Source organism: Lepisosteus oculatus, chromosome 2, assembly GCF_040954835.1.
Source record: "Lepisosteus oculatus isolate fLepOcu1 chromosome 2, fLepOcu1.hap2, whole genome shotgun sequence".
NCBI classification, from domain to species: domain Eukaryota; kingdom Metazoa; phylum Chordata; class Actinopteri; order Semionotiformes; family Lepisosteidae; genus Lepisosteus; species Lepisosteus oculatus.
In genome coordinates, this window is record NC_090697.1 from 32,265,555 (window position 1) to 32,278,046 (window position 12,492).

The 12,492-nt window shown below is 35.8% G+C and overlaps 1 protein-coding gene across 2 annotated transcripts in view; it reads right to left on the reverse strand.

The window, feature by feature from the left end:
- The window catches only part of LOC107078452 (PC3-like endoprotease variant B), a 353,320-nt gene that overhangs the window by 243,689 nt on the left and 97,139 nt on the right, over window positions 1–12,492 (reverse strand). For both annotated transcript variants that reach the window (XM_015355975.2, XM_069178602.1), the window contains exon 5: window positions 6,197–6,315. In XM_015355975.2, coding sequence (XP_015211461.2) covers window positions 6,197–6,315 — 119 coding nt within the window. The remainder of the gene's footprint in view (window positions 1–6,196; window positions 6,316–12,492) is intronic.

Sequence of the window (12,492 nt, forward strand, 5' to 3'; positions counted from 1 at the left end):
AAGTGCCAGCAAGGAATATGGAATTCTGCACTCAACAACAACACTTCTTGTGCACAGATAGGGTGTGTAGGAACTACAAAAAATACCATTTACCTGACATTTTCCTGCCAGTAGACTAACAAATAAGGAGATATTCTGAAATAGTTTTATAGTGTTTCCATATAATAGATACAACATGATTTAGTATTCCTACTTAGGGCAAAGCAAAATGGAAAAATGGCAAAGCAGCAGCAAAGTACAGTATTAGACTTTGTTATAACAGCAAAAGACACAACTGCAACTATGTAAAAACAAAACAAAAGGCACATACACAGTGTCAATAATAACAAAAGAGATGAATTACCAACACAATGAAATGTTTCTAGCCATGGTACTTGAACAAAACCTATACACAAAATAGAATTGCCTGAGTGTATTTGCTATGTGTTGAGAAGCTGCCTAAAATCTTATATTCTCTCTGATCTGGCCTTTCATGTGCTTGTTAAGAAGACAGCTCTGTAAATCCAGGGCAATCTTTTGATCTGACACGTGTTCCCAGCTAAGATCCACAGAAAATTCAACAGCACCGCCTTTTATAGAGCAGCAGTATGGAACAGCGGGTGAAACGAAAGGTGTGAAAGAAAATTCTTTCTTCATACGGCATTGTGGTGTCATTGGTCAAGGTTACCTGAACTCTTTTTCGTTCCGATTACAATGACATCTGTTCAGGAAGCACTGGAGGGAAGGGCACTCACAAAATATTTCCGAGGGTAAAACGTGAACTTTAAAGTTCTTTTTAGATTTTAAGAACTATTTTTTTGCATTAGAACCTGGATGTATTACATGTTTTTTTTTTTATTTGTTCAGGCACCTTCACGTTCATTCTGCAGTAAAATGGTTCGTTTAATTTTTTGTTAGAGTTTGATAAAAACTGGCTAATACATGATAAAGAGAAGCAGAAGGACACAGCCTGAAAAGGTACTCCTTAGAAGAGCAGATTGAGCTTACAGTCCAAGTACAACCTGCTGAAGTCGAGCCCTAAAAGTCATTAGCTGAGTATGACTAGGGTTTCTGAAGAAAAAAGTACTTGGAGTATGACTGGCCAATTACCAGGAGTTTGGGGGCTTGAGTTTACTAGGACATGCAGCGCAGTGTGTAAGAACTTGTGACCACTGAGATTTTCCTAATGTCAGCAAGCTTGTCATGACAGGAGGAGCTGCATCACTCTTACAATAAATTCTAGCTCTGCTGTGGACACCATGGGACTATGTGAAAAATAAACTGATGGATCTTGGAAAATCATATTTTGAGAATTATATGTTCGTATCTCATACTCTCCCCACAAAACGCACCCACAAGTATGTAACAGAGAGTCAAGTTCATTAACTGCACAGGCATAAAAAAATAGAAAGACTTGATTGCATTTAGTGTTTTTATTCCTGGCATGTGTGAAATTTGTCTTTGGGAAATGCATTTTTGTTTATGGAATTACAATACAATCCTGGCACAGGCACTGACAGTAATTGAATGCTGTGATTTTTCTTTTAATTAAAAAATTGCCAAAAATAAGACACAAATGCATCTTGTGTTCCAGCCTCTCAATTGAGAAGCATGCTACACATCTCACAAGCCAGTGTTCACTCTTGAGTGTCAAGCTTCTCAAAGTGAAAGTTATGTTTCTTTTACACTTCACAACTATACTGTACCTTATCTACATAATAATCTACAGTGCCCATCTGTTTGTAATTAGATATACTTGTCATGTCTAGGAGACATGGCTTTTTGTGAAGATGGCATTTTTATTTTTTCTCCAATGTAATGCCTGTAAACCTAATAATAATAATGTATAATGCAATACAGAAGCATACGTTTTGAATTGCATGAGTAGCAATATACTGTACAGTATGTGCACAAATTTAAAAAACATAACATTTATATACCCAGTTCAGGGCTCGAGTAGTGGACTTATTTATTTTTAAAACCTATAGCAAATCACCATAGAATTTCAGATGATCTCAAATGACAGACGCAGGATCAGTGCTACCTTAACTCTCTCCCCATGTGGATGTGGGCGCACACACATGCACACACAGACACTGACACACGACCACTTTGTCAGTGACCATGTCCATGAATAATATTAAGTAATAAAATATGGTTCTGCTATCTAAAAGGTTGCATCCTGCAGAATATAAAAGAGTTACATTTGTCAGCTGGAAGAGTAGGGAAGTGCTAAAAGTACAGACACAGAGATTATAAACCAACATCAGGATCTTTTCAAAATATGTGCTGACGTTCATGTATAAACTCAAGACAATAACAGCACAGTGTGGAGAATATAAATCTCCATATCTCAAAAATATATGCAGACAGACATACAAGGGATGTCAACCCTAGTCATCAAAGGCCTCAGACAGATAGATCCTCTCGATTTTGGTTCTAACTCGAGAAGCAATTTTCAGGATTAATGTAATGATTTGCTCAGTAGGATGCTTCTGACTTTTCAGTGGGGGGGCTTCCGTCTGAGAGAGAAGATCGGGAAACAGGCTTGTGAACAAACAAAGTACAGCAAATCCACACTGATACATTGCATGGAAACCTATATTTAATTTTAAAGTGTTAAAGAGCTTGTAGCTTGGGAAGGTGTCTGATTGATATCTCCAATCTCTATCGATTTTCAGCCATGATGAAAATTTTCTGCATGGGATAGGTGTTTGCACCACAGGGTTATTTATTTGTCTTCAGTTAATGTATAATGTGACAAACTAGTTGGATTACTACTACTAATGTACAGTATAATGTGACAAACGAGTTGGATTAATGCCATGCCATTCCAACACCAGAGACAGCTGAAAAATAATTTAGGGAAGAGCAGTTAGTTATCAAAATATAACAAGTATGAGGCACCTCCAAATCACAGCTTTATTACACCACCTTTACACTGTGTTTTAACAGTTTCACTCAAACAAGTTGTCACTTAACAAGCATGAGTTTCCAGGTGAGATTCTCTCATGTAAATGTTCTCTGTAAATGGAAACCATGCTTTACTGACTTCTTAGAGGAAGCGGCACAAGAAACAAATCCTCTGTATGGCCAAGAACAGAGAACATGCCTTTACCTACGTTATCGACAGACAATTGTACTGGAATGCCACACATTCACACAATCGAACGACTCACGAAAAGTGAGTTATGGTCACAATTCAAATGAAACAGAAATGTCACTGTAATGCTGTAAAGTGGACATACAGTACTAGATGCACTGCTGTCAAGACTAAGAGCTGATCACTAGAGTAATTCATTAAATACAGGAATTAGGAGTACAGGCCATAACAGCCTATGTTATAACTTATGAGAAGCTGCCAGCATGGTGCAAATCTGAGACTGCTTCAACCATGCTGCTGGGGAATATAAAGTTACGGTGTTTATTAATCATTTGGAGCAAAGAGGAATTGACATTAAGAAAATATTTTCTTTGATGACTGATTGGTCATGCTATGGTCATAAAACAGGAGGGTTTTCTTAAAAATCACTGCAGATCACATTGGTCACCGCACAGAAAAACATTATTGTATTATTCATCAGGAAATTATGAATTACAGGCTCAATAGTCTGATGACTACAGTGGTGAAAAAAGTTAATTCTCTTTTTGCTCTACCTGCCATAACAGACAGTTTCAAACTCTGCTTCAGGAAATGGACAAGTGCGTACAAGGACATTCCACTTCACAGCTACTGTATGTTTGTTGGTGAAGCCGTGGGCAGGTTTTGGCTCGCTTTGCAGACTATCTTGATGCAAGATCTTTTTGTCAGAAAAAGGTCAAAACTACCCTGAACTGCACTGTGAAAATTGGGTTGCGGACATCAGCATGTTTATGGCTGAACTCAGCCTCCATCAGCAGGGTGCAGATCAAAATCTCATGTGCCTTTTCAAAACCTAAAAGGTTTTTTTTGCAAAATGCGCCATTTTTACTCAGAACATTGATGCCTTATTATTACGCTGTTTTCAACATCTTAAAGACTTTCAAAAACAATCAGTGTTGTTGAATATACAGTATAGTGTACATGCGAGAATTGGCATAGGAATTTTCTGTCAGATTTCAGGATTTCCATCATCCTGGCCTGATGTTTTCTTTTCTGATTAAATTAATCTGATTAGATTAAGTCAAAAAGAATTGATACCAGAGACATGATATTTTTCAGTTTTTCAGTGTTTCAGTGCATGGGTATTGAGGATTTTGAAATGCAGCTAACTGAATCACAGTTCGAAAGATCTGCAAAGCACACATGAAAATGATCATAGTGTCGCTGTCTCTCTATCAGGAGTGAAGTCCCTGACAGTGAAATTCAACTGTTTTTGGACATTTTGAACGTTTTGAAGAAAATGGCATGTATTTTCACACATGAAATCAGTTCTTCATTCCTCCTGTAGAGGTTAACAAGTGAACCCTCAGAGGCTTGTGTGCTGCTTAATATGTCAAGCTATGAGCCTGAGACTGGAGAACTCAGCAAGTGAAAGCAAGGACAAGGACAAGGACCACACTCTATATTGCAAGACGTGCATATTAATTTAATAATTTTAGAAATTATTTGATTTTAATTGAATTTTTAAAGCAAAATATAAGTTGGGCAATTATTTACATTAAAAAAGAATTAATGGCATGCAAACCTATAAAAACAAGTGCATGATCTAACTCTTTCCTTCAGAAAGGTTACCGAGCCCTGGTCTATATCAACAGAGCACAAACCATTACTTCTGTTATATAAAAAATGACTTTTTTTACCCCGTGAAAACAATTTGAACCTCGTAAAGCAAATTAAATGTTTAACCATCATGCATGTTATGTCTCTTTACTTTAATCCATTGAATCCTTTCATATACATTTGTGAATTGTTGGCTTTTGCAATGTTAATTGAATATCCCCTACCTTTCATGAGTAGCAGACACATACAGTACATACCAATTATATAAAATGCTTAGGGTATTCACCTGATTCTCAATGATGTGTATGTTTTCTGTGTATAAAAATGAGAATCATGTTTAAAAAGGTCTGCACTCCACACTTCATGTATAAGGTCAATATGACAGATTCACCGTGTTTGCTACTCAGTGGTATTTGCTTTGAGTGGTATGATCATGGACACAGTCTATTCTAAAGAATCATGCTCAAAGCAAAGGGAGTGTCAGGGAAAATGTTTTCATCATCTGTGAAGTTAAATGACTTCCTCCTGTTTCTAACCTTTCTTATTTTCAAATGAATAAAGCACACAAAATATGTACATAGCAGTGCACTCATAAAACATCATTTCCAGGTCAGAATCAATCATGAAAATAAACAATGGGAGTGATGTAGCCACAGTGCTCCAGGTTACAGAGCAAATTTAAGGTTTACTGACCTTAAATACTTTCCCACCTATGAGTTTTCATTATACCATTCAGTTAGATTGCTAAATGAGCAATCTCATTGTTTTTATTTTTAATGGCACTACTTTTATCTGAATATTATTACAGGGAAACGAAAAACACACAACATGCATTTCCACTAATGAGGTTGCATTGCCCCCTATAGATCCTGAAATCTCATCAAGGGAATTATGACTATTCTCAGCACTCTCTCTCTTCACACAGCAATTCTGACTGAAGCCCAGTGCCACTAACTCTTAGTGTTTTAGAAATATCATTAGTGATTTAAGAGCATGTATCTGTGCCCCTATGAAATGTTAAAATGACTATAACGCATCCTATGCATGAAAACATAAATACCAAAGTCATTTTTAAAGAAATTACTTTTTAACATTTATTTTTCTAAATGTTTTTATTTTTTATCCTATTTTGTACCAGAACTAAAATATGAACAATTGTAAAATATAGAAAGGATAATATTTTCTATTTGTTAAATACCAAAATGCAATATATAAATACCAACTCAGAAGCTGTTCAGCAGTGAGAATAAAAGAGAATAAATGAAACTTTTGTACAAGTAGCAGAAGAAATGCACATACAGTATAAGCATATGTACATACCTCCCCATTAAATTTTAATTAAATGTATTCTTTTTAAAAAGCATTACTAGGAGAAAGAGTGCTTTCTGTTATATAATGCACAACTTAATGTGGTCTGGAAACAGTTAAAATGATGAGTATGTTTTATTGTTTAATAGAATATGAACTCCACCGTGGTAACTTTAAAGGGCTAGCATCGCACTGTGACAAACCTACCAGCTCCCACTGCATTGGCCAGTATGGGTCATTAAACACCAATGGGTCTTCGAGTCCTTCTTCAGAGTTAATGACATTGTAGATCTCACTGGGGATCTCACGTTGCCTCTCTCCCAGCTCTGCAGGGCAAAGAAGGCAAATGAGCTAGAAAAACTTCATCAGGCACCTTCATCTTTATCACTTCACTCACCAAAGAAATAATCATTACAGTTACACAAAATCATCTGAAGCACAAACACAAAATTAAAAATGTCACCGAAATAAATGAACTGCATAGATGTACGGCAGACAAAGGAACCCACCACACAACATCAAATATAAAGCACTAATTCTTTCATTCAGCCTTTTCACAAGGAAGTGTTAATAACTCTAAATTCTGCCTCTTTAAAGTCTGCCTCTTTTCTTTCGTTATCATCTGTATTCACTTAATTTCCCAGATCAAATCAAATTTCACAGAGCAAATTCATTCACAACCATACATTTTAATGGATAGCCCTGGTTGTAACACAGTGCTACAACTATTATACCCATATTGGCTGGGGTTCGTAATAGTAATTTGAAAACACAATTTTATGTGTTACACTGGCATTTTCTGTTCCAGAATTAATTTATACTGACTACAAGACAGATTAACATAAATTTTGGTGTATGTAGGGAATAGTTTATTTGTTTACATATTTTCTGCAGAATGTTAAACTTTGTAGATAATTATATGTCATGAGATTATCTATTATTTTATGTTTTTAGAATGTTCTAGTAAATATTTACATATTTTAACTTTCCATATTTTTTGTCATCTTAGTTAGGTCCACAGCCAGGACCAAACTGAAGGGAGCTCCCAAATTCTTCTGGAAGCTGGCTCAGACTTATTTGCAGCAGTAAAGCTGGCAGGTGTGAACATAAGGGAATTGTTGGATGCAGCAGGTCTTCAAACAAGGCAAGAGTTGAAGTTGAAATTAGATCCTAAGGAGAATAATAGGGAATGTATCCATTCATTTTGGGTTACTAAACATTTTTATTTATTTTGTAAAATTATCAGTTTTTAAATTATTTTGAGTGTTCCTTTGTCTCATGTCTAACCTCAAGTAATAAGTAATAACACAATAGAAACTGTTATTTCTAACATTTGTGAACTGTACACCACTCTTTCATTATACTAAATGTTGCAAACAATGAAAAATGAACACATAATCCAAGAAAACCAATACACAACTGTATTGTTTTGTAATTACTTTATGAAATTAATGGACAGCTTTTACATTTAGAAAGAAAGATGCAGTGCAAGAATGGGGCTGTTATTAGCACTATTTGCCCTATTTAAGATAGACAAATGCAAGGTTTTATATGCAGGTAGCAAAGGCAAAGTATAGAGTATACAATAAGAAAAACTGAACCCCTCATAGGCTACCTATGAAAAAAAAATGTTTGTGTATATGCCGACATATTATTTACATCTTCTAGTCAATGTGGGGAAGCAATATAAATGTCAAAATGAAAGTTATGATATATACATTAGAAAAAAACTGAATGTAAATCAAGGTGTATTATGTTAAACTATACAATGCACTAGTAAGACCTCATTTAGAATACTGTTTGCAATTTTGATAACCATGTAACAAAATGATCATGCCACCCAAATGCATTCCCGGATTTGGCATAATATCCTACACTGACAAACTAAACTGATCTTGACCACAGAGGACTACAAGAGGAGATGGTTCAAGTATTCAAAATCCTCAAAGCATTCACAAAGTCTCAGAAGACTTCTTCAGAATCAACAGTCTGACACAGCAATGCTATGAATATGCTTAGAATTAAGTCTTCAGGAAGATTATAGTAATAATCTTTCTCTTGCCTTGAACTGAAAGTAACCTGGAGCTTCTTAACTGCTTTGACTCAAGTTATTCTTCATGTTGGTGAAATAGGATTCTGATAAGCAGGAAGTCTTCACTCTCCAAACAAACTGGGCCACTGTAAATCCAACGATGCGCATTGCATCCACATCAGCACCTCTCAGTCTGCCTCCTCAAGGCCACCTGTCCTAAATCCACTGACAGGGCCAGAGTGATCCACCAATGATGAATGTGCCATGTGGTGATGCCCACAACACCTGATTATGCCACTTAAAAGCTGCAGCCTAAACAATTTGCTGTGCTCTGCAGAACCCTGGCAACTTGACTCCAAACTACTCACAAGAGTCTGACCACTGCTGTCCAACTTACTACTGAGTAACCATATTTATACTAGAATTTACCAAAGACATCCTCTACAAAAAAGAGAAATTTTCAATGCTGACATTTCTACGCACCTGAATTCAGCTATTATTAAATGTAAATCAAGATTAATTCACTTCACTGATAATTTACTTGTCTTGCCGTTAATATGAGACTGGTTATTTACTAGATATACTCATTAACCCCAGTATTACAGTGAATGTATTTTAAGCCTGTATTTTTACCTGCATCTCTTGTAACCCACTCTTATAATAATTCTCTCTTTGATTGTTTTTTTTTGGCACATTTTATCATGTTATTAATAGAATTCTAAAGTGTTTTCTTCAAATCTGTGGACATTTATTAATTTTTGTTTGGACTGATTCTTGGTAGCCAAAAATTACTATACCACTTTTGTCAGAAATTCAAACCATCAATTCACCATCAAGTGTAACACAGATCACAGATCCTTAGTGGCAACTGTGGGGAAAAGGTTTTAAGATTGAGAACAGTTTTTTACACAAAGGGTTGTGGAGGTGTGGAACATTCTACCCATCCATGTTTTTGAAGTTGATGCACTTATTTTTTTCAATAAATAGCTGGATGAGATCAATCGGCTACTAGCAAATGGGCTAAATGGATTAAATGGTCTCCTTTTGTGTGAAAGCTCTTTCTTGTATTCTTACTGTATGTTTGTTTGAATTTCTAATGGAAATAATCAAATTTGCATTTCATTTACACTCATCACCAGGATAACTTCAATTACCAGGTAGTATATTCATGTTTTAAAGAGCAGCAAAATCAATACAAAAACTAGTATGAACATTTTTTGCATTTACAAGAAAAGAGAAAAGCATAGTATTCAAAAAAATAAACCAGCAATATCTGTGTTATAGAGCTCAAGCAAAGAGTGTCCTTTTCCTTTGTTGGAAAAATGGTGGTTGGTGTTTTAATTTTTAACCCAAGGATTAGTAAACGAGTTATGTGTTCACTGATTACATTGTATATTAAGTGACAAATATAGAATACATCTCAACACAAACTGTCTGTTTTTAAAATATAAACCTTGTTTAATACTTCCTAAGGATCAGGTTTCATCCCAGTGTTCGATACATGGGGTCCAGCATGAAAAGAAACTGTTTTCCATATTGAAATAGGGACCGATTCCTCAACGCAAGTGTTGGGAAATCACATACTGTAAATGTCAATATAAAGATTGGTACCCATTAGAAACAGGATAGCATCACCCAGAACACCAGGACAACATGTGATCCCCTGGTTAAGATAGCAAGTAAGACCTCAAGTTGCAATTGGATTCTAATACCAGACCGAATGAAAATAACCACTGAGAAAATAAACTTTCAAAACTGATTTCACAGACCCCAGTTAGTACCTATCCTAAGTAAGATTTTCTAAATTAATACAATATAGTCCAAGATTAGTCATGTTTAGGATCTGTGAAACCAATGGGTTGAGTTTCACAGCATATCAGATATGCACATCTAATACCTTTCATTAGCATCTTATATTAGCTTAAGACATTTTTAAATATAAATTATTACTTTCAATGCTTAAATGGTCACTACAGAGTGCTAGAAATGTTCACAGGATAGAGAAATGTTAAGCTAAAGTTTATGCAAGCTCACAGAAGGCTAATAGTCATTCTACATGGAAGTTCGTAACTCAAGCTTGGTAGAGATAACAGACAAAGCCAATTTCACCAATTTCATCACTGACTCATTATTTATAACTCTTTCTTTCACCTGCACTCTCATCTGCTGACCAAACGCAACATCTATGGTGCATTCAATCCCAGGATTCTCCCTCTCGCCCTCTGCTGCTTTGCATACCATCTCCTCAGTCCAGGTCTGTCCGGTATCCTGTTTTCGGCTCAATTAATAGGCATCAGCAGGCGTCCTACAGCTTTTATCTCCTGCCACTATGCCAAGTGTTCACCTCTGCCCTTGCTGCTTCTGATGTCATGTCTTTGGCTCTGGGGCTGTCTGGCATCCTACAGTACCTCCAGATCAGTCTGCTTTCTCTTTTAAGCATAATGTCCGCATTTCCTTACTGTGCCCCCGTTCCTTCTGTATCTCTTTCTATATTGATGGTTTTGGGGGTTAACTTGTTTCTTTTTGGGGTTTCCTGCCTCCTCCTCCCACGGCTAGGAGATCACCCCAAGACGGCACAAACCATCAAACCATCTGGCTTTTGGGTGTCATTATTCCTCATGAAAGGGAAGTTCTTAACTGAAGTCTGGGAGGGATAATGAAAGACATACCCAATTCTGCCCAGCTGTTTCAAATCACAATTATTGACTTTCACTATATATCTCTCTTGCACACACGTCTTTTTGCATTTTTGTTGCATCCACCCCACTACAACCTCTTGGTTAACACCTCTCTCTAAATAGGAGTTCAAACCTCCTCGTCCTATGGCTAGGAGGCTACCCTTCAGCCAAGAGGGGTTGGTTAAAACATATTATACTTAAATACCAAATAAATATTCACAAAGCATCTGATTATTGTACTCCTCGTGAAATCGTTTCATTTTGTGTAGTAATTTGTTAGTAATATGTAACAACCATAACCTGTTTTACACATTTGATTTGCCAGTGATGGAAATGCCAAAATGCTACATACAGATGCAGCTAGACATATAGTTCTGTTACACTGTTACCCCGCATAAAAACAATAACAGATCAAAATTGTTTTACCTGTAATAATTCTAAAGTCATTCAAGTAGCTGTTCTTCAGGAGCTGTGATATTAGGCTTTAATGCAAACAACACTGTTTATCCATTTATCCTGTTTTTCTTTTATAAAGCTAATTATTCTGCATAAGAAAACAGTGTACTAGTAACATATTGCATGTAAAAGAAAGAAAAAAGTGTTACAAGCTGCTTCACCCAGCTTTTAAGAGCTTAAGGATTTTAAGAGGTACAAAACAGAAAGTTTTATCAAACCTTTATGCTGGTCCAAAAGCTATACTTCTTAAGTGGTTAAAAACACAAAGATTGAAAAAAAAATAGAAGCCCCCTAAACTTCATTAAATAAGCCAGTTTTTGGTACCTGCAAAATTAATTAAATGCAACTTTCTGTGTATTTTGAAACAATGCACCAAAAAAGAACCACCTATTCCTTTAAATAATTGGTCAGTAAAACAGGGAACAAAAAGAACAATGAATACATTTCAAAAGTGTGTTAACATAGGCCCTTGTCCAGATCTGACCTTTTCTGTTAGGAGAAAAAGCACAGTGTTGATTCTTTAAAGTGACTCACTGTGTTATTGACCTCTGGGAGATACTGTATGTATACAGTGGCAACTGACAGAGCTCTGAAGAAATAGGATTAAATAAACAAAAACAAGTATCACTTGAGTGTTTAAAAAAACTTATCTTGCATTTGTTCCACTTTTATTTTATTTCTTTTTTCAAAGGGAACTGAATGTTTTTTTTTTATTCGTATCTCTTGTGTCTGCCTGTGAGAGCTTCATTACAACTTTAAACATTTTAGACCATTAGATGTATTCAATATTTTGTTTAGCTGATATGATTCTATTGCAAGCAATAAATGCTGTATCTCATTCTATCCCTGTTTTGTCTGTAGCTGTTTTCCTTATACAGATGCATGGTCCAGTGTCAAGAACATATTCTCACTGCTTTAAAGGGCTGTATTGAAGGCTTCCTCTCATTTTCCATCTTGTGTACTTAAAGTTGTCTAATCTGAGCAAAATTATCTTTCACAGTGTTGTAGATTCAGAGAGTTGAAAGAAAGAACATAATACCATAATATCTATTCTTGACTGTGTTTGAAAAACGGCACTAGGACCCCTTAAATGAAATGTATTTATATATGGAATCTGTGCTCAACATAATTATTTTATTTGAATAATTTATACCTTCAATGAACGAACTGCTTTAATTTTAAGCAGCGTATGTTGAAGAGAAAGGTTCTCATGCACGAAGAAAGAAGAATGAAGAGTGGAGTGAAATGACCAGTGAAGAGAGCATGGCTAATTTAAATACGTAGGATAGGTATGCAAATGGGAAGGGCTGGTGCTCACCCAGCAATTTCTCATTACA